Here is a 22,832-nt window from a genome sequence, read left to right on the forward strand (position 1 = left end):
TTCTAGTAACGAGAGAATCCTTTTAATACCGTTTCAAAGCTCTAATTTTTTACCTCCTCTTCCACAGTAGTAGCTTCGAAATTGTGGAATAATCTACCCACTAATCTTTATTTAAATTTAAGTCAAGATTGAAGTGTCACTATTTAAATATTTAGGTTGTTCCGTTATCCTTTTTCTTTCCTTTCCATCCCCTCTTCGCTCTTCAAAGTAAAATGTTATTTTTTTAATTGTTTTTTTAGTTTATCTTTGTTATTAATTTTTGATAAAATCATAAGATTCAACATGTTCATGTACTTTATGTATATATATAGTATATATGTATATAAAGTGTTAAATAAATAAATAAGATTCAGAATCGCACTCCAGGGGTTTGGGATGGGGGCTTGAGAAAAATACAATAAATAACAGAGATTCAGATGGCTGAGAATTGAGTCCCATGATCACGCATATGAAAAAATGAAAGCTCTTCGTCTCCCCGGCAACTGAGAGAAAGCGAGAACATCAGTCAATAGAGGAAACTGGATAAATAGTAAAGAAAATATATGAAAGTGAAAATATTACACCAGTAATAAAAAGACAAAAATATGGAAAAACTGAGGAAGATATTCAAATGAGGTAGTGTGCTGGAAATAAGAAAACGGTGCGGTAAAATCAACTTTGGCAAATAAACAAACATTATTGACAAAATCAAGAAAGTAGTGCTTCGTTGGTTTGGATATGTAAAGCGAATGAACGGTGAAAGAACAGCTAAACGATTTATGATAGGAATGTTGATGGATGCAGAAAACGAGGAATACCGAGATAGACATGGCATGACCAAATTTAACAAATACTTGAAGATGGACATATCAACAGTCGGAATAATTGACGTGCGTGTATGAGAAGATGTAAGAATGCAGAGGAAGCGAAGTATGTGTGCAAAGACAGAGTGACATGGTGTTCCATCCTCTCTGCCTACCCCTAGGGAGAAACGGCGTGATGGTATGTTCGTTTGAAAGGAGATGCTCGACAGTACGGTCTTCAAACCGGAAGTATAAAAAATAAATTTGCCATGTCCCTCTATTTAATAATCTAAACATAAATTATTCCAAAGTCCAAAATAATGTTTATAAAAATGAATAATAAAACAATCACTTAGAACTATCATGGAAACCAGAGAAAGGTAATTAATTTAAAGATCTCAATTGTTTTATCTGCCAGTATTTATCAAATTGATTAAACATATGGACAAAATAACTTACGACTAATTTTAACAAATAATTAGCAGCTAGGTTTTTATACTAACGCAATGATTGATAGTCACTCTATACTTATTTACAATAACACGACGTAATCGAGCGGTTGTTATTTGTAAAAACTAATCAAATAAAAATTTGTTTTCATATTTTTTTAACACAACCAATCTTTTTAAAAAAATGTGTCAAATTTAAGGCAATACTAATATAATATATAAAATATATTTACTGGCAACACTAAACCCTGATATGTCAAATGTCAAATTCTGTTAAGTTTGAATGTTTTGTATACGTCAAATGACGAGGATTTCGTTCATTTGTTCGACTGTGAATAAAGTAAAATAAAATAAAAAATGTACAGTTTTGAAAAATAACACATTTCTGCGTAAGATATACCACAAAATATTGATACAGTCCATATACAATCGAATAGAAATGCTGAATAAAATATCGATACAAGTTGATCCAGCCAATCGCGATGAGCCCATGGAAAAAAATGAATTGAAATTGCTTTTCATTGATTTAACGAAGTATAGTAGTTCAGTTCAATTTTTTATTTGTTGTTTGGCTGTTTTTGTTTTTTATCTGATCTACGGCTATTTACAAGAACTCATTTTTACTTTGGAAGGCTTTAAACCTTTCGGGTGGTATCTTACACTTGTACAGTTTCTATTCTACACGTTTTTCGGATTGGTTGAAACTAAGCTGCGAAAATTGAATTCTCGAATGTATGTATTATTTTATTAATTACAAATAAATACAAAATGGTTTCAAATTGTGTAATATATTTACCTATTTAGGCTGTCTCATATACAACAATATTTTGAGTTTGTCCAAATTTTTGTAGACAAGGACTGGATTCAACTCCCTGGGGAGCTGTTTATATTAACATATTACAACAGAGATGAAGAAACACATCAACAGATGAAAGAATTGAAGGAATATAGATGTTCAAATATAGGCAGAATGGTGAATGTTACACAGTGTGCAAAGTGGCCACTTAAACCAGCCATTGACAGGTCATAAGCCCTGTAGATGCCTAGACTTCTATATTGCCTTCTCTTAAATGTTCTTCATCTCTGTTGTAATATGTCTCATATACATTTAAAAAATATGACCTCGTATCGGCTAAGTAAGCCATGAAAGTTGCTACAAATGTTTATGAGTACACATAACAAAAAATAACCTTCATATGGTTATTTCCACAGGAATTAAATAGTACCTCATCCAAATAAATAATCGGAGAGGTACAGCTTAGAAACAAGTGTTCTAACTCATCATATATCATGAGTCGTTCCTGGTTGTGTCACTATAAACTGTATCTGTGTACTCAACTAATGTACGTATAATGTTTTTAATAAATACATAAAATATCCCTATCTGCACACGAGGTACTCCAATTGCAACGTATCTCGATCATTTTTATTGGATTCTAACCTTAAGTATGGTAGGCATATGTGTCAACCACTACGAGGCTGACTTATCTTCGCTCAATTTCCCTTTTCAGGATTTTCACTTAAAAGCAGCCATCAGCCCTGACAGAATATATGTATAATAATTGGATTTTTTTTTACATTTCTTGATGGAACTGCATTTTAATTATAATAATAGAAACATGCATTTAGTTTAATTCCATAATTATTTATAATTTTCACCAGTGGTGGACTGGTCACTGGTGAAAATTATAAATAAAAGTGGAATTCAACTAAATACGTATTTTTATTATTATAATCGTTTTCTTTTATACTATCCAATAATTTGAGGTCTGGACAGTTGAAATTTTGCTTAATTTATGTGTAAATGAACATTTTTTATTTATTTCAGGATACCTCTAAGCACCTATTTTCTTCTGGCAATACTAACACTCGGGACGATGGGGTTCTCTAATGCTTCATTAGGATATTTGAACTACCCCACCCAAGTCATATTTAAGTGTTGCAAATTAGTACCTGTATTGATTGGAAGTGTTTTAATTCAAGGAAAAAGATATGGGATTCTTGATTACGTTGCTGCGGTCTGTATGTGTGTAGGACTTACATTTTTTATTTTAGGTAAGGATGTAACTTTTAAACAGTACTATCGTCGCCGGAAACTTAAAATGCTGTAAGGGACAAAGTGTAAATTGCTCAAGTGAGGGAAAAGAAAGTTACAAAAAATGTATTGCTTCTTTTTGTTAGTATGTATAATATACACATACCAGTTATTGTTGAACAATATTAATTTGTTCTAATATATATTAATTATTAATACAAATATGAACAAAAACGATAAATTTATTTTCAACATTCTATTCCACAAACAATTTAGACTTCATTCCTTATAATATTTCAAATTTCCGTAGACGATATGTTAAAAATTGACTTTTAAATTATAGTATTATCACTGTGGTTAGACCATATTTATCTTAGTATTTTTTTTAAATCTATGAAATGTTCTGTTCAGCATTATAAAGAGCTAGAAGTCATGAGTTCATTTCTATAAATTATAATTTCCAATAAAAGAATGTTAAAATTTATTTTAACTAGCAGGGAAAACATCTTTGAAAAGGAAATATGAAGGTCTATTCATTTACAGGGCCATGCTACCTACCATTCTGCCTATGTTTAAACATCCACATTTCCTCAAAGCCTCCATCTGTTGACTTTTGTGATGCAAAAAAAGCTGAAACCTTTATTGATGAGGGATATATTCATCTAGCTGAATTATTTCACCTTCTAGGCAACGCCTGAAAATACTATAAAAATAAAATACTTTTAAATAATTTTCAATTTTGATGCTTCTTTTTATACCAGTTAGTTTAATCAACAATATTTCAAGTATGTTCAAATGTTTGTAGACAAGGCTGGGTTTCACTCCCAGAAGGGAATATGGAGTCATTTACAGGGCTTATGACCTGTCTTTGGCTGGTTTAAGTGGCTACTTTACACACTGTGTAACATTCACTCTTAGTAACTCCCCAGGGAGTGAAATCCAGCCTTGTCTGCAAACAAATTTGAAATGCCTACTTAAAATACTGTTAATTTATAATATATTTAGTTAATTTGAAATCACTAACTACAGCAAGTATCTCGACCAGTTTCAGACCACAGCTGTGCATAAAAGAAAAACACTTTGATAATGGAATTGTTATATTAACAAATTACAACAGGGATGGAGAATACCTTAAAGAAAGGAATATGGAAATCTAGGCATTTACAGGGCTTATGACCTGTCATTGGCTGGTTTAAGTGGCCACTTTACACACTGTGTAACATTCACCATTGTGCCTATGTTTGAACATCCATATTTCTTCAATTTGTTGATTTTAGTGAAATTAAAGAGCTGAAACCTTTATTGTTGTGAAGAGATTCGTCTGACTGAATTATTTCACATACTAGGCAACGCCTGAAAACAATTTTACAATTTTTAAACTTCTTCTTGGACCAGTCGGTTTCTTTACAATATTTGAGTTTGTTCAAATGTTTGTAGACAAACTCAAATATTGGAATAGTTATATTTCAAAATAGGTTAGTATACTAACTGTATTTAGTGATTTTTAATATAATAATTATATACACATTGTTTTCTCCTTTCAATATAATCCATAATTACTGGAAAGTGAATAATTGTGAGATAGATCAATTTATTATAGTGTAACAAATTACCACAATTGGACCTATTGCAATAATTGTGCTTATTAACTTATCACAACTTATTATCAGTCAATCAATGTGGCCCCAGTGAGGTCACATGATTTTTATTATTAATTATTGTTTATAATGTGAAAAAAAAAATAAAAAAATAAAACGAAAATGTAAAAGAAGACAAAAGAGTTAATCCATTAAAAACATAATTTTTTAGATTTTTTGAATGTTTTATTTTTTAAACTAAGTTATGTAAATATAAACCGTTGCCTACAATAGTAAAATTAATAATATTTCGTGATTATTTTTCAAATATTATACAGCTGATTCACAAACGTCTCCAAATTTCAACACAGTTGGGGTTTTTATGATAAGTATGGCCCTCTTGTGTGATGCGATGATCGGAAATATTCAAGAGAAGGTGATGAAAAAGTACAATGCACCAAATTCAGAAGTCGTCCTTTACTCATATGCAATTGGATTTATTTACTTATTTATAATTATGAGTTTGAGTGGAGACCTGGTGAAAGGATTTGAATACTGTTACAAGGTACATTTTTAACATTAACATAATAGTCAGTATCAAGTTACATATATTTTTTGTATTCCAACATAATGACAGTTCCACCACAACCCCAAGGTATTTTTTCTGTCCAGCAGAGTGGTTTCAGACTGGAACAATTTGCAAAACATGGTTATCCATTCCATTACGGTCAATTGCATCACTTGGATGATTTTTTAAAGTACAAAGAAGAAAAAAAGCATACTAGATTTATGTACTCCTAGAGGCTGCTTGCCTTATCAAATAATAATATTGCATAATTAAATTGTAGCATTTTCTTTTTATTTATCTACACATACTCACTCATATAAGGTTGTATTTTTAACTATGTATGTATTTATTTAAGGTGATAATACAATAATTGTTAAAAGATACCATTAAAGCATTGCCACATTTTTTCAGTAAAAAAATACATACGGCATACTTTTCTTTCGTAAACATTCATAAAGATAAGATAATAAACATTTTCGTTATATGTTGTTTAAATTTTATAAACAGTATTATTTTGTTTTGTTGTTTTTGTAATTATTTTTAGTTTATTATGTTTATGAGAGCAAAGTACGAGTTTATAAAATCTGTGTTAGACCTGTCATGACATACGCCGATAAAACAGGGGCCGACACCACTAGAACAAGCCTCCCAAGAACCAGCGAAATTAAATTTCTCCAACCCATTGCGGGAACGACAATCTGAAATGTTTCTGGAGAGAGCAGATTCGGAAAGAGTGGTGAATATAGTGGCAGATGCAATACCAGTTGGAAATAGACACCCCGGAAGGCCTCCAAAAAGATGACGGGGCAGTTGGACGTCCGCATTCCAGGAACGGGCTCCGAGCAATAACAGGACGCAGTCCTAGAGAAAGCAGAAGAAGAAGAATATTTATGATAAAAGCATTGAAAATTTATATTTCCACACTATTTGAATGTATTTTTTACTGATTGAAAAAAGGTTTTATTAACATCAAAATCATATTTACTAAAAAAAAAATCTCTAATAATTTATAGTGGAATTTTATATTTTGATCAGGCTTATTATTATGCAATATTTTTGTGGTAAGTTGAGAATATGAAAGATATTAATCTTTCATATTCTCAACAGCTTCATCTCTGTTGAAAAAAATATCTAATATAAAATATCAAACAATGTGAAAAGAATATCTGTTACAACCTTTCAAAAGTTTTAAATTTTTTATCTACACCCGTGTCGCAGTCAGACTTCCCGGCATAAACAGGAAGCCACCCCCCAAACAGAGTTGAAAGACAATGTCGGAAGGTAGGGGCACAACTACGCCGATTACAATTTAACCATAATAGCCCTAAAAAGGACTTTCCACCATTTCCAAGTGATCTAAAGAGGTGAAGGCAGAGTGGATCGTAGAGCAAAGAAAAAGTAAAACACTTGTTCACTGTTTAGAGTCTGGAATTTAACTGATTTATTCATTAACATTATACTGCCTTATAAAGCGGCGCGCGTCGAGCTCAGCGGGGTTAGCTGTTATGCTGCTCCGGCTGGCCTAGAGCGGAGGGGATAGCACTACCCCCACCACTCAAAGTACACTGCTGGCCGCAGATCTCGTAAATAGCGGCGCACCCCGCCCGGACGGGCCATTACACTGATAGCTGCAACGCGCTACATTTTCAACGGTTTAACGGTCTTTTTAATGGCTTTATACACTATGGTTTATTTATCACATTTACATTAAAAGTCGGCTGTATTGCCCCCGGTATCGCTGAGGTCAGCCCCGAAAGTGAACCATTTGTCTTTATTACGGGCCTAGCACTCGGCTAACAAAATACCAGAGTACCGAGCTATCATACTTATATATATTTTTTTTAATTTTTTTATGTGTTTCCTGAACAATAAGAAAATCAGTTCATTATATCACCTACCATTTGTAAATACTACACACATTTTTAATCAATACATTGTAAACTGAATTAACAGTATGTTCTAATGGTTGAGTCCGCATTGATGATAAATAATTGCAAATTTTAAAATGGTAATCAGTGTTCCTCAACTTTATTATATTAGAATTACACCACTATAGTCTGCCTAAACACAGGAAATTCCTAGCTAGTCGGGACCCGAAACGATGGACCTCTGTACATTGTAAAAACAGTGAAATAAATAAATTTTTATTTTTCAGCATCCCTTGCCCACATATGGATATGGCTGGCTATTTAGTCTCGTTGGTTACCTGGGTATCCAAGCAGTACTTTGTCTTGTCAGGACCTGTGGAGCTCCCACTGCAGCTACTGTCACCACCACAAGAAAGGCCATCACCATGTTCTTCTCATTTTTATTATTTAGTAAACCTTTTGTGTTTCAGTAAGTACCATATTATAAACAAATTGTCATGATTGTAGAACAGCGACGTATATGATTCTCTTCAACTTTACATGAGATCGGTTGTTTTTTTTAAACATTTTATGTTACAACTTGATGAGTACAAATGTCTATCATTTAATACTCGGGTTAGTTACTTATATTTTTTTAATCCGGAATGTAAAGCCATTATTTAACCTTTTCAAGATCAAATATAAAGTAATGTAAATTTTGCATTTTTCACACATCCATTGTTGTTCTACGATTATTACAAAATAATCATGTTAATTACTGAATATTTTTAGTGAAAAATGATTATGGCCAATAACTACAATTTTTTGATACCGAAGTAATATGTGTCTTTTTTAAAAAAAAGGAAACATCTGCATTCTTATGATTTACACAAATATGTATTTTAATTTGTGGGCTCTCGTATTTTAATTGAAAATAGTTGTATTAGAAAACAAGAAACAAGATGTGCTAGAACAGGGTTCGAACCTCCTGATCCGTAGTTTGCGTGTCACTATCACGAGACCACAACCTGTCTGAACTATATTGTTTAGCAAATTCATTGTCTACTTCGTGGGAATATCAATTTATTTGCATTTGCATCAAAATAAATTAATTATAAGTCCATATTAACGAAGGTTCAATTATCACCTGTCTTTTATTTTTGCAGAAAGCCATAGTAAAACAATTGGACAATTAGAAATTATATTTAGAAAATCTGTGAAACTCTTAAGATGCCAGAAGCTATTAATTTATTTTTCTATTTCAAAATATAGCATTTAAGGGAGATTCTTTGTTTTAAATACGAATGTATATTATCAACAAATGATCAAATAAATAGTTATTTTTATTGTTTCAGGTACTTATGGTCGGGAACTATTGTCCTCATTGGAATATACCTTAATGTTTTTAGTAAGAGGCACCCTAACTTCTCTATTAGTCCTTTTCTAGCTTTTATTCCATTGAAATTTTGGAAAAGAACGCAGACCAAACATTTTTCAGCAGTTGTTTAAAATATGTAATAATTGCATATTTATTTAATTTCCTTTAATCATGAGCATGCATTTATAATTATAATTAAGGTTGACTATTAGAAAATTGTACTTTAATATATCTCATTTATGAAATCTCACACTTTGCTTATTGATTAAATAAAAATTAATTATATATAATTGAAATGAATAATTGTATCGTATTGATGATGGTAATGCCCTGAATTTAAAAAAAATAAGTGGCAGTCAGTATCTGTGATGTTTTTACTGTTTTTTTTTAATATGATATTAAATATGTATCAATTATATTATTACCTTTCAAAAACGATAAGAATAATTCTTACCTTATTTCAAACACGAACAATAAAAATAACAATATTTATACTCATGAATGAAAGTGAACAAAAAATATGTCAGTAAAACTTGAATCTTCTGAATCTCTTAGTGTGTGTGATCAAATCTAAGAAATTGAAATGATTGTATTCGGTAAAAAATTATGACCAACAATTTTTTTATTTTATTGTAAATCCAGGCAATGTTTTTCCTGTCTAATTTATTTAAGAATAATTTATGTACATTTTTAAATATCCAGATTTACTGGGATACATAGCAATATATTTTTATGTAAAAAATGAATGTGAAGCTTTGAATTTTATCTGTGATTATTATGAATTTTATACAAATAAAATATTAACAGTTTGTACAACTACATAAAATAATCTTTTCAGGAGTGTTGATTTTTTAACAAACAATTTTTTACGCAATATCAATCAAAAAATTATAAAGAAAATCTTATGAAAGTACCTTGGAAACAAATCATATTTGGTTTTTTTTTGTAAGAGTAATATTTTATCAATATTTATAATATCGTTGGTTGGTGTGCATTATCATCAATCTACAGTTTTGGCAAAAATTATATTTTCATTTGGAAGGATTTTCAACTCTTATTGGATGTTCCCTAATCATATAATGCGCGTGGGACCAAAAGTAGACGAGCTTTCTGAAGAAGAACAGTACCGCAGATAGGAGTACATAATGTGTTAGATTGTATTTTAAAAACAGTTTTTACTTTCTCCTGGAAAAAGTTGATTTAGTAGATTTTCAGTAATGCACGCCAACCAGCGATATGTAATATATGACAAACTTAAAATTGTTTTAATAACATAGTAGTAGTATATTTTATTATTATTAATTTTGATTTCTTTCTCTATAGGATAGTATTAAATTATTTACTATGAATATGAAGGCTACAATTCCAATTTTGAATAACCTTGACTAGCCATTTGACTTTAAAATAAAATGCTCTTGATGTTCACCCCAGTAAACCACATTTAAGCGAATGACTACTATTTTTGCGTTTTGAGCTACTCAAATGATTTTTTAACACTACAAAAACAAACAAAAAAATGTATAATGCTTGATATAATATACTTTTACTGCACAGTAAGCATAGTGTGTGTGTGTACAGTCTATGGAAAAAGAGTAGAAAACAGTAAAAATCAAACTAATTTTATGCTGGTATCATCAGATTGTACGTAGCTTGTTTTTTGAGAAGGTCACAACATTCTATTTTAGTACTGCAGTTTTTAAATTATTGCCATGAGAGGAAAGCCATTTGAACACCAGCGCGTAATTGTTATTTTCTACTCTTTTTTCTGACTATACTTAATATATATAATTTGTCGGGTTTCTTGCACAAGTTGGTAACTACAAATTTTCGAAAAATGAGATTTCTTTATAAATGGAATCAAATAATTTTTGTTTAAAAAAAATAAAAAAATATTTCGTATTTTATAAATACAAAAAATAATATTCAGCATGGGGTTTTATTTGAATTGTTGATTTGGGATGAGCTTTTAAATTCAAAAGTGCAATATCTCACAACTAGTACAATGTATTTACCAACTTGTGCCAGAAACCCAACGGTATCATGGATGGCCAAAGTTGTAACCTCTATGGGTGATCTATACTCAACCTTTCTTTATACATTCCTTCCATGCGCCTTAAACATAGACCCCGACTATACTTATAGCTATTCGTAGACATGCTGCCAAATTATCAAACGGGGGAAATGTTTTGTTTTGATCGCATTCATTGTAAGAAATGTAGATTCGCAGAAGAAAGTGGACCCTGGAAAAGTTGTCGAATTCGCCGCACATCTCCACAAACACGGATATTTATCATATTATAAATTTCTATAAAAAAAGACAGGCGGTCGATGCTTTGACCACCCATGATATATATGTTAATGTCTTTTTTTGAAGACTGGGGACTGTGGGCTTTTGCCCACCAGAATATTTTATCAATTTAATTTATTTAACTTGTTATTAAATTAAATTTGGTTAAGAAAAGTTGACCCGCAAAATTAATTTTATAAAAGGTCAGGTAATTTTTCAGAGATCACCATTTAGTTTTAATAAATTAATGAATTAAAAACGTACATGATAAAATGAAACTTTAATACACTGGAACCTCGTTTTACACAGTTTTCAAATAACACAGTCCAAAATATTTTTTTTTTTTTAAACGTCAACTTAACAATTCCTTTTAATTACTTGACATATTTAAAATATATGATAGTAATAATAGTCAATAATCTTTGTTACAATTTTTTTATGTATTTTCATGTAATGTTATATAAAGGAAAAATTTAAGGTACAAAGAATGATTAACGATTGAATTTTTTTTAAATCCTGAATACATTTTTTTACAAGGAAACCCATTCATCATTGTTCTTTTTTGGCAATTTTTTTTACACGGTTCAGCGTGGAACGTATATCCACCATGTAAAAAGAGGTTCCAGTGTATTTCTATGTATTGTATCTATGAATGATTCTTTATGTTTTTTTTTTTATGAGAAAAATATGCAGTAAAGTATATAATTTATTTTAATTCTCTCTGATTGTAGAATATGTATCTTATACCTACATAACTTTTTACACAATGTTTTTTTCGAACAAAATGTCATCATATGTTTAAATTAATATTATTTGTAATTGTATTAAATTATAATAAATACATAGAAAATATGTATTTACTTTACCGTCACAATGAGGAAGTTCAGTGTTTTTTAAATATTTATTTTTATTTTTTAATAGACTATTAAACTAAGCCAAATTTTTTTTTTACATTTTTATGTATTGTACTATCAACACTATGATTTTTTAAAGTTTAAAGTCTTAAGTTCTCTTCCCCTTCTTTTTGATGAATTCTGCTGATTGGTCAGTTGACTTACCGTAAACTGAAAATCCCTCACAACTCTTAGTAGTCTCAAAGTAGTTCGTTTTTATTTTTAAAAATCTTATACATTTTCAAGAAACTTCGCTGTATAATTTAATGCGCTAATTTTTATCGCACATGAGAAAACATTTTTTGTATCCAATTGCCCGTAGGGCTGAACTTCTTCATTCCCGGGTCAGGGTATGTACCCAGTTAAGTCCAAAATTGACATTTTGAGATACACCAAAAACAATGTTTATCGGGTTGTGGTCCTGTGGCTAGTGTCTCGGACTCATGGACCAAAGGTCTGTGGTTCGAATCCCACTCTACCCCAACTTGATTCCATTTATTATAGTGAGTTATTTACAACTCGTTGAAAATGGCCCTCAAAATGAAATATTTGGGTAAATCATAAGAACGCAAATATTTCTTTTTAAAAAATAAAAAAAAAAATGTTTAAAAAATTCCCCACATTCTATAATTATGTTTGTTCATGTTGAAACAAACAACGATTCTTGTTAGTGACTTTTAAATTGTCATACATGCTGGCTTATTAATATATCGTTGGTTGGTGCACAGTACTGCCAATCTATTAAATCAACTTTTTTAAAGAGACAGAAAAAACTGTTCTTAAAATCAAATCTAACAGTCCAATCTGCGATACTGTTTTTCTCCAGAAAACTAGTCTCCTTTTGGTCCCATGTATATCAAATGATTAGGGAACATCCAACAAGAGTTATAAATTCCCCAATATGAAAATATCATTTTTGAAAAAATTGCAGATTGGGGGTAATGCACATCAATCGATATTTCATTACGCTTTTAACGATTAAAAAAAAGTTGTGGACTTATCTGGATTGGCACAAAATCTAACTTACTTAATGGACTGAACTTATTACACACATCATCGATTATTATTTTTGTTCAGTTAAATACAAAAAAAATAATGATAAATTATATTTTTTAAATTTTAAATAAAATAATGTTATAGGGTGGGTTCTATAGTAATTGGACATGCTACAATAATTTTATATTCTAAATCTAATGGTCAAAAACAAATTAATGTAATGCGTTCATTTTAAGAAAGAACACACAAAAAAGTGTCTATTTTATGGTGGAGATAAATTCTTACGTTCACTTATTTTTGACCATTAGATTTAGAGTGTCCAATTACTTTAGCATGTCCAATACTATAGCATGCCTAATTACTATAGCACCCAACTACTTCAACTCTAAAACATTTTTTATACTTGGCTACAAAAGGGTGTATCAAATATTTAAACGTCAATATATAAGATATGTGGTGCCAGATAATTTTAATGAATAGATATTTAAAAATTGTTTTTCTGTCACTCTCTCGCAAATGCCTCCCCGATACTGTGCAAAAAATATAACTGGACATCGGACTAATTATGCCTGACTAAAATCGACGTTTCGTTGACCTGTTTACCACATCCCAAAATTGAACTGATTTTTAAAAAGAGTATCTGAATGAAATTTTCTGTATCAGTACCTTTTCCATTTTACAATATTATTTAACATATTTTTTTACCGTACGTCCGAGATGGCAGATAAAATTGGGCACTTTTATGGATTTTTGGATTATTCTAACTTCCATAAGAAACAATTTATCAAAAAGGAAAACAATAGAGACACGTTAATGGTAATGTATAAAAAATCACAGCTCTGGTGCCATAATATACGGGAATACGTTTGTATGAAGAAAAGTCAGACTGCGTTTTCTGTTTAGAAGATTAACCTTTGGACTTAACCAATTACTGGCATCGAAAGATAATAAAAAAATCTAGTCAAGTGGCGTTTAAATCTCATTTTTACTATTTTGTGACTTACCTGACTACACACCTAGACCTGGGAATTTCCTTTACATGTAATGAGATTTTTTTTTTGCTGTATTCATTACTTCTTATTGTAAAGCATTAAATCCTCAGAAAATACAAATGATGTAATTTTTATGGATTTTTTTTTTGGTTCCTATTTGTAGAGTACGAATTTGGTGTCAAGATTTTTATAAATCAATGACATCAGTAAGTGATCTGTAATGTATTGTCACAATAATGTATATATTTTACAATAAATTATGTTTATATTTGACTATAAAATTTTTCTTGTAAATCAACTATGAATTAATTAGAAAAATATTAATCTTTGACTAGGAATAATATGGATGTTATTTATCAATATCTTAAGTTAGATACAGCAGGATCTCTAATCCGAATGCCCACTCATCCCTCCCGCTTCTTGAAAACGGAAATCCGTGCTACCACCAACATTGCGCTAGTTGCTTACCAAATGTCCTCGAATTTCTCAGAAATGGGAGATTTTAGATAAACTAAAGGACAATTTGTCATTAAGTTCTCTTGCGCAGAAGTATGGTGTGGGCAAATCTACCATTTTTATATTAAAAGTAAGGAAGAGAAGATACAATCTTATGTATCGAAATAACATTTATGGCTTGTGCGAATGCTGCTGGGACGCACAAACTGCCTTTGTTAGTCATTGGCAAGGCCTAAAAGCCACGTGCCTTTGCTTCTCTTCTTTGCTACCAGTAAATTACATGGGGCAACAAAATGCACGGGTTACAAGACCTATATTTCTTGAGTGGCTTAAAGGATACTTTATCCCTGAAGTAAAAAAATTCCTAAAAGAATCTACCACTGAAATCGTTGTTGCTTCTCGATAATGCGCCAGCACATCCGCTTGATGAAGACCTGTAATCCATTAATTAAAATTTTACAGTTTTATACATGCCTCCCAATTGCACAGCTCTTATCCAGTCAATGGACCGAAACGTTATTCTAAACGTGAAGGTGAATTACAAGAAAAAACTTTTGTTGAAAATTTTTGCACAGTAAGAGCTGGATTCTGAATGCGCTGTAACCGATGTCCTTAAAAAGACGACAGTGAAATTAAAGACGCTGTTTTCACATTGACCGAAAGTTGGAATCAGTTGAATGCGAACCTAATAAAAAAATCTTGGTCTTCCTTGTGGCCTCAGTTAAACGTCAAAGAACATAATGACGAAGATTTTGAACCCGAGGATGACGTTCCTTTAGCATTTTTCGTTAATACAGGCTATTCTGCGACTGAAATTAATGACTTCCTATTAAGCAACAATGATCTAAATGGAACTGAACCCGTAGTAGAAAGAGTAGACGATGAAATAATAAGACAAGTAACCCAAGAATGTGACAGCGAAAGTGAAGAAATGTTTGACGCTGAAACAGTAGCAAGTATTTCCCATTCAAGCGCGGTGTCTGCTTTAAATACATGCCTAGAATGGGCTGACCAAGTGGTTATTCCTGTGCCAGAGAAGATGCTTTTACGTAAATTGCGAGACTAAGCTTTTTACTTGTCATTAAATAAATCTCAACAAACTGAAATATTTGATTTCTTTAAAAAAGTTTAAAAATACATTTAAAATTTCAAAATACACATTTGTTTTATTTAATAAAAAATACCCTACAAATTCTCTGTACTGTAATCCGAACGCTCCACTAGTCGGAACAGAGGGTAAATTTTCAGCGTTCGGATTATAGAGGTCCTCCTGTATATATATAGCCAATATATTTTTTCTCTTCTTCCTGAACTAATTCCATGTACACTGGCGCTGTTGGAGTGATTAGTTTGAGGTTCTAATTCATGTTTATATCACTTTCAAATTATTTTTAACTTGTGTTTTAATAAATTTTGTTAACACTTTCAGTGTTTTCTTTTTTCATAAAAGGTTTTAGTTAATCAAAATTGGGTATTAAAATTTAAATGAATTGTATCATGACTGTAAAACTGTAAGAAAAGCAAATTCTATACTTTATTTATGGAATTCATAAAGTTTAGCTTGGTGGTTGAATAAAGATGTGTAAAATTTATTAAAAGTTTTTTATTTACAAAAAGTGTATAATATAATATTATCTTAATACAGCAAGCTATTTATTTAATTTAGAAAGGTACAAAATCATAATGTATGGTGGCTTATTGGGAAAAATTACACGACTATACTCAGTGATTTTAAAAATTATACAAAATAAATGTTTATTGATTTCAGGGGCCTGCTGATATAATATTTTAAATAACCTTTCAAACATTATTTCAATACATTGCTTATGTCAAATACACTTACACGCAACTTCTAGCACTGAAGACAATTAGTATTAACTCTAAGACCAGAAAATATAATTATATATTTACTACAAAACATTTTTTCTATATATTATTCACCGTGTTTCAGGGCCACTTTGAAAACTTTCATGTGGCTTTTCATTAGTTGGGGTAAAAATAAATTGATGTTTTATACTTAAATTAATAAATAAAATGAACAAATCACATAAGCGGCTCTTCTACAAATAAAATACATAGGTTATATGGCAAGCTTTTTAAGCTTTCTATTGTTTTGTTTGTTGACCTTTTTGGATAGTATAGAACTTATGTTAAAGAAAAAATTGTTTGCAACATAAAATTTCAAACAAGAAAAAAACTCCAATTTGTATGTAATTTAAAAAATAATGTTTCTGCTAACACTGAGCTAACGATTGAATCCAGAAGTGAAACTAAAATGGAAGTAAACTTCAGAAATATTTATACGTTTTAAGTTAAATAGGTATGCAATAAATCAAAGAAGTTCATATTTTGAATGTCATCTTAATTTTAAAACCAATGAAAATTTCTCAAAAGAAAATCATTGTTTTCTTTCGAAACCCTTCTAGTTTTGCAATACAGCCCCAAAAAACCGTGTATTTATCGTATTATTGTTTGTTCATCATTTACATTCAAATCATATTCTAAAAATAAAAACATCAATTCGTTTTCAGGAATCCATTAAATAATATTATTTATTATTGCAATAAATTTATTACATTATTCTAATAGGTTGAGATATTTATTTTAAATGCATTACATACTTTACTGTACTCTTTAACAATAAGTGAACATTGTTTTTTTTTAAATCTTATATTACTTGAAGAAAAAATTTATTGTGAGAGAAATTTTAAAAAAATACATGGCGTAGAATAAGTATTCATTCTCTTAATGATCTGATTAAAAGGGTTGTAGTTCTGGGACTATTTTAACAAACTCACAGATCAGAGCTCCAAATCCCACTCTGCCACAAATTCATTCCCATTTTCTAATAGTGGATTATGAACAACTTGTTGAAAATGTCCCTCAAAATTGAAATATTTGGGTAAATCATTAGAACGGTACAAATAAAAAAAAACTTAAAATGCCTTCTCCAACGGTAAAAATATTGTTAAATTTTGAAGGCGATAATTTCATACATTCAAAATTTATTTGAGTCTAAAGTGCAATATTGTCTAAAGTATATTGAAATTTGTTACAAAAAAATGTTTTAAATAGTGGCGGTTTTGTTTTGTAATCTACACAATTCACATTTTTTCCAAAAAATGTTTAACTCTTAATTATATTATAATGCATATAAAATATACCATTCAAAAAAGGATTGACAAATTAATAGATATTCAAAAATTAAATACATTATTTTATTCAGTTATTGATGCAGTCTTGTGCGTACATAAAATTAGTCTTTTCAGAATGCTCAATTAAAAGAATAAAAAAATTATGTTATAGAAGCTTTTGAAAGTTCTAAAACATCCTTAATTTTTGGCAGCTTTTAAAGTATGTCGTAATAGGTAAATGTTAACATAGTCATAATATGCATTATTCATAAACTTTTAAAAATTACAGACTTTTTTTTGTTGATATGCTTACTCTTTTAGGTATTAAAGAAATAAAAGACATTGATAAACAATGAATAAACAAACCCAGATAAATAAGTATAATTTTATTTTACTAGTCTTTGATCATAAAAAATGCATAACACATATTATTACAAGTCAAAAAAATGTACGCAATACTAACAATCCAAATCACATTGAATGTATTACAAAGATAAGTACATAACACAGAGAAAACAAGGAAGTTATGGCCAAGTTTATCACAAAAGCTTCTAAATCAATGGTGGTAAAGCTTAGAAAAATCAACAAAAACTTAAATATCTATATTTTAAAGGAATAAGCCGCTAAGCCTCTATTTTAGAGGCTTGTCAACAGGTGGGAAAGAGGGGATGTGGGAGAAAGTTATGAAAAATACATCACAACACCCAGACCAATAGAGAAAAAAAAAAGATTTCTTTCTTGCAACTGGCGAGAATCGAACCCACGAAGCTAGTTTCACAGTTAGCTGTCTAACCAACTGCGGCACGGCGAACAGTTTATTAAGTTTCTTTTTGTTTCCACCGTTGAATTGATTTTGTTTTTATACATTACTATACTTGGGAAAGATTTCAAAGTATCGCTATCCATATTAGCTATAGATTGCAAGATCTAGCTGCTTAAACTAGCTGCTATCAGATAAAGCTAAAAAGACCCACTATATATTTTAGTTAAGAACTTTTTATTGTTGTAGTAAAATTGTACAGTTTATTGAAATACATATATTATGTTCATTAATAAAAAGTTTAACTTAAAATAATGATGTAAATGTATGTATTACGATAATTACCACTTAATCTAAGTAAATTGATATTAATTTCAATTCAAAATACCGTGTTATGTACTTTTTAATGCAAATGATTTTCTTCTTGAAATATAAGACTTTAGTTTGCTCGTGACAGTTATGTATTAGTAATAAAATGTAATACATATATATACTATATAATACTGACCTATAAGAGCACTAACAGGATTCTAAATGGGGTATGTTTGGTAGACATAACAGATTATGCATAGAAAAAAATGTATTTTTTCTATAAAAACTTTAGACTTTTCATAGACGAAATTTGTAACTAATATGGCAGTAAAATGAAATGTACATCAATCTGCCTCCATACAAGTAATTTGATAGTAGAAAGACTCTGTGAAAATACTGTAGAAGTTTTACTCGATGTAATAATTTTGATTTAGAATGGGTTAATGTAGGAAGCTGTATTCTATAGCAGACTTACAGCTATTGTAATAAGGCACATTTGTATATTGATTATGAAGACATTCAATAAGAACGTACATATTGGAGTAGGCTGGACTATAATACTTTGAATACACAACAGCAGAAAAGATGTACACTACAGACTAATTTACGTAAATAGGAGAAGATTGGGTTCAAGTAGGAAGTTCATTTTACAATAGTAATAAACAGAAATAAATTTACTAAGTACATTATTTTTTTAATAAAAAAATGTACAATAATTGTTTGATATCGGGATTAACTTTACAATTCTTTGGGTTGGATCTATAAGGGCCAATTAAGTAAATCGTAACATTACAGGAGAGTAATTATTTAGCCATTTTGGAGTGTATTTTTGAACTGTTTGACGTCTTTGATAACAAATATTAATAAAAAACATTACAACACACATATGTGTGTATAAAACAGTTTCTCTGAGATGGTTTGGTCATGTAGAACGAATGGGCGACGAAAGAATGGTAAAACAAGTATATGTGGCGAAAATAAACGGTAACGTGAGACAAGGACGAGCAAGGAAGACGTGGAATGATCAGATAAACTAAAATCTCAAGTCTGGTCATGTCAAAAGCAGGCAGAACCGAAGGGCATGTGTGACAAGATGTATGAATGCGGAAGAAGCTAGACATGTATACCAGGATAGGCGTGTGTGGCGGTCCATTCTCTTTGCCTACCCCTATGGAGATATGGTGTGATGGTAGTAGTAGTAGTAACATCGACATCGACCTTCTACAAAATGGTGGCAAGAAAAATATGAAATTGGCCCTTCTACATAGATCCAAGCCACAGAACTGTCGGTAAAGTAACTGAATGATGTATTTACACTTGAATATGAATCAACATTATATTACCAACCTTAAAAAACTTTCATGAACTCAATTAGGAAAATATATATTATATACCTACACCTAAAATCCATCTACATTATAGTGGCGTCATTTTCACAAAATATTCTTACGAATTTTTCAAAATAATTGAAGTGGTCTTCTTCTGTTCTGTAGTATGAAAAACTAAATCAACTTTTAGGTAGCTATTGTCGAATAGAATTATGAAATGGGAATAATTGTTAAAAATGTCCCTACATGTAATTATTATAATGAAGTACTACATAATATTTATTTTATTGAAAAAAAGCAAAATTGGCACTTACTGAACCACATTTAAAACAACAAAATAAATCCATATAACTGATTTATATGCCACAAAAATTGTTCAAAAAATATTATGTACAACAAAATTTCTGAAATATTATAGAAAAGTTCAAATTAAATTTAAAGAGCTTCTCAAAACATATAAAGTGTAAAATTGTAATAATTTCAAAGTTATGGAGGAGGGAAATTGAGTTAGTGTATAGAAAATGGTGACATGTAGTAACAGTTAGAACTTAATATTATTACGTATACTTGGTTTATCAAGTTATACCGTATTCTAATAACAATGCACAGTCACTTGGTTACAAACAATTCTAACTTATTTCAATTTAATTATTATAATTTATTTATTTCAAATGTAAAGCGCAAAATTATCAATAGTAAATTGTTAAACATACTAATATACTATAATACAAAGAGATCAACTGAATAGCAGTCAGCTTCACTCCAAGGGCCATTGTCCATTGTCTATTAATTAGAGAAAAATATTTGAAAATATTACCAACGCAAACAAATATAATTTTTAACAAAAATATAAATACTATGGGTAAATAAATTGGGCAGGCTAATCATTTGCTGATTTTGTCAATTCCAAAACTACACAAATAAAAGACTGCGCTTTTGATATAATATATTAATATGTAATGCATAAGAAGTACACAAGTAAAAAAAATAAAAAATTATGATAATTTACTGTAATTATTATTTTCTATTAGAATTTTTAAAAGGTCATTTGAAAAGGTGTATGAACAATATATATGTATACATAATACAAAATCAGAAGAGTAAAATTTTGAAACGAGAAAAAAAATGCCTGTTTTTCTAAATATAATGTACTAAAATAATTGATCTTGTCACTTTTACACCTTAGTTTGCAAATTTGGGTGAATAATACTAATTCTAGCATACAGGTTGACTGCAATTTTTGAACAAATACGCAATTAATTTGATGAGAATGGACCAAAAGCTCCTTTGTGAAATACTGCATACATAATTATGTATATTTATGTACCTAAAAATATGAATCATTTTATGTTTAAGGTTTCTAGGACATCTTAATCATTTAGAAAAATGCATGGCAGGAATGTGAAAACTTGAACCTACATTGTCTTTGGTTTTATTTGTGTATATTTAATCTTAAAAAATAATAACATAATACATATACCTATACATTATAAAATTACTTTAAAATAACACGATTTCAACAAACTAAACTGTTCATTGTAATGGAGTACATATTTACAAAAAAATAGGAATAGGATAAATATCTGTATACTTTGAATATAAAGAGCATAAAAGAACATAAAGAGAAAAACTAAAATTAAGATAAAATATAAGACAGGTCAGTTACAGTGTACCATAGAAAGTGTTTTGCTAAATTATATTAATTACAAAATATTTTGTCATGTGTCATTTGTTTTTATACTATGTATATACTATTTATAAAATAAAGTATGTTCAAAATTAAAAGTGCACTTAAAATGCCATTTCCATAATTCATGTTTAGATAGAAAAAGGTCATCATAGACATTAAAATAATTGAGACTGTATTTTGTGATAAGTCAGCAAAGTCGAGCACTTACATATTATCGAAAGAAAAATCTAATACTCGACCTGTGATATGGTAAAATAAATATTTATTTTTAATATTAAATTACTAATTGTGAATTTCATTTTAATTTCAGTCTAAATATTATTTTATAACAGATTTGTTTAAATTTGAGAGTATGATGTAAGTAATACTGCATTATTTTAAAAAGCTCTGTTGAATAAACTCGTGTTTTGTGAAAATTATTGCTAGCGGCAATGGCACATCTGGAGTTATAGGATGATAGTGTATGCTGTAGCTCCGTGTAAAGAAACCAGATAGTCATAATACAGTAATATACAGAGAGGGATAGAAGGGCATTATAAGATGAAACTCAGTTACAAGAACGATACCACACCGCTCATCAGTATTTGATTAGTCCTGAACTTCCCGATACGGGATTTCACTGGTGACAGTGAAACTTTCAAAGTAATGGTTAAGGAATTCAAAGGTGGGTCGTTTATCGGGTATGGCGTCCCAACACTGTAACATGAGGCGATATATGTCTTCAGGGAGGTGATGTCCCGAAGGTTTGAGCATTCGATGACCACGCTCAACTTGTTCAATCACTTCTCGACCGTGCATTCCCGGGTAAGGAATTTGTCCATATGTAAACAGTTCCATAAGTAGGATACCGTACGACCAAACATCACTCTTAATGGAGAAACGTCCGTATACTATGGCCTCTGGTGCTGTCCACTTAACGGGGAACCGTGACCCTTGCTTGGGACAGTACTCATTATCTTCTATTACCCTGGCTAATCCAAAGTCACATATTTTAGCAACATTATTTTCTCCTATCAACACATTTCTCGCAGCTAGATCCCTGTGGATCAAAAGTTTAGATTCCAAATACTCCATTCCCGAGGCAATCTGCGCTGCGATGTATATTAAATCCTCAAATTGAAGGAACTTTCCCTCTCCATTTCGCAGGAATTCGAGTAGCGATCCTTTGCTCATGTATTCCTGAACTATGTAAACAGGTTCTTCCAGGGAACACACAGCATAAAGCGCTACCAGCCGCTTGTGTCTAAACTTTTTCATTATGGCTGCTTCCTGCAAGAATGCTTGAGTTGACATGGTGCCTTCACGCAATGTTTTAACAGCAACCTGTAAAATTAGAAACTGAAATTAG

At 30.3% G+C, this 22,832-nt stretch overlaps 2 protein-coding genes across 4 annotated transcripts in view; one reads left to right on the forward strand and one right to left on the reverse strand.

Annotated features, from left to right (window-relative positions):
* Window positions 1-1,494: 1,494 nt before the first annotated feature.
* Window positions 1,495-15,850, forward strand: Papst2 (adenosine 3'-phospho 5'-phosphosulfate transporter 2). Of its 3 annotated transcripts, none has more exons than XM_088241330.1 (6): window positions 1,495-1,963; window positions 3,060-3,286; window positions 5,182-5,408; window positions 7,567-7,748; window positions 8,614-8,666; window positions 14,723-15,850. In XM_088241330.1, the coding sequence occupies exons 1-6, from the start codon at window positions 1,671-1,673 to the stop codon at window positions 14,836-14,838; spliced, it is 1,098 nt and encodes a 365-aa protein (XP_088097456.1). In that variant the 5' UTR covers window positions 1,495-1,670; the 3' UTR covers window positions 14,839-15,850. The 3 variants fall into 3 exon arrangements, with proteins under 3 accessions (XP_088097456.1, XP_088097458.1, XP_088097457.1); XM_088241332.1 differs by having other exon boundaries at window positions 5,215-5,408; XM_088241331.1 differs by having other exon boundaries at window positions 8,614-15,850.
* Src64B (Tyrosine-protein kinase Src64B) overlaps window positions 15,849-22,832 on the reverse strand; it is a 71,904-nt gene continuing 64,920 nt past the window's right edge. The window contains exon 7 of the mRNA XM_088241329.1: window positions 15,849-22,807. Coding sequence (XP_088097455.1) covers window positions 22,073-22,807 — 735 coding nt within the window. The 3' untranslated portion in view covers window positions 15,849-22,072. The remainder of the gene's footprint in view (window positions 22,808-22,832) is intronic.

This window comes from Micrasema longulum, unplaced genomic scaffold (assembly GCF_059751315.1).
Source record: "Micrasema longulum isolate JH-2025_06_02 unplaced genomic scaffold, ASM5975131v1 h1tg002837l, whole genome shotgun sequence".
NCBI lineage: Eukaryota > Metazoa > Arthropoda > Insecta > Trichoptera > Brachycentridae > Micrasema > Micrasema longulum.

Excerpts from the sequence above, each read along its gene's own strand:
- Papst2 (XM_088241330.1), top strand. The coding sequence starts at position 1,671 with ATGCTGAATAAAATATCGATACAAGTTGATCCAGCCAATCGCGATGAG. Across the intron at positions 3,287-5,181 it reads ACTTACATTTTTTATTTTAG|CTGATTCACAAACGTCTCCA; the intron begins GTAAGGATGTAA and ends AATATTATACAG. Across the intron at positions 5,409-7,566 it reads GATTTGAATACTGTTACAAG|CATCCCTTGCCCACATATGG; the intron begins GTACATTTTTAA and ends TTTATTTTTCAG.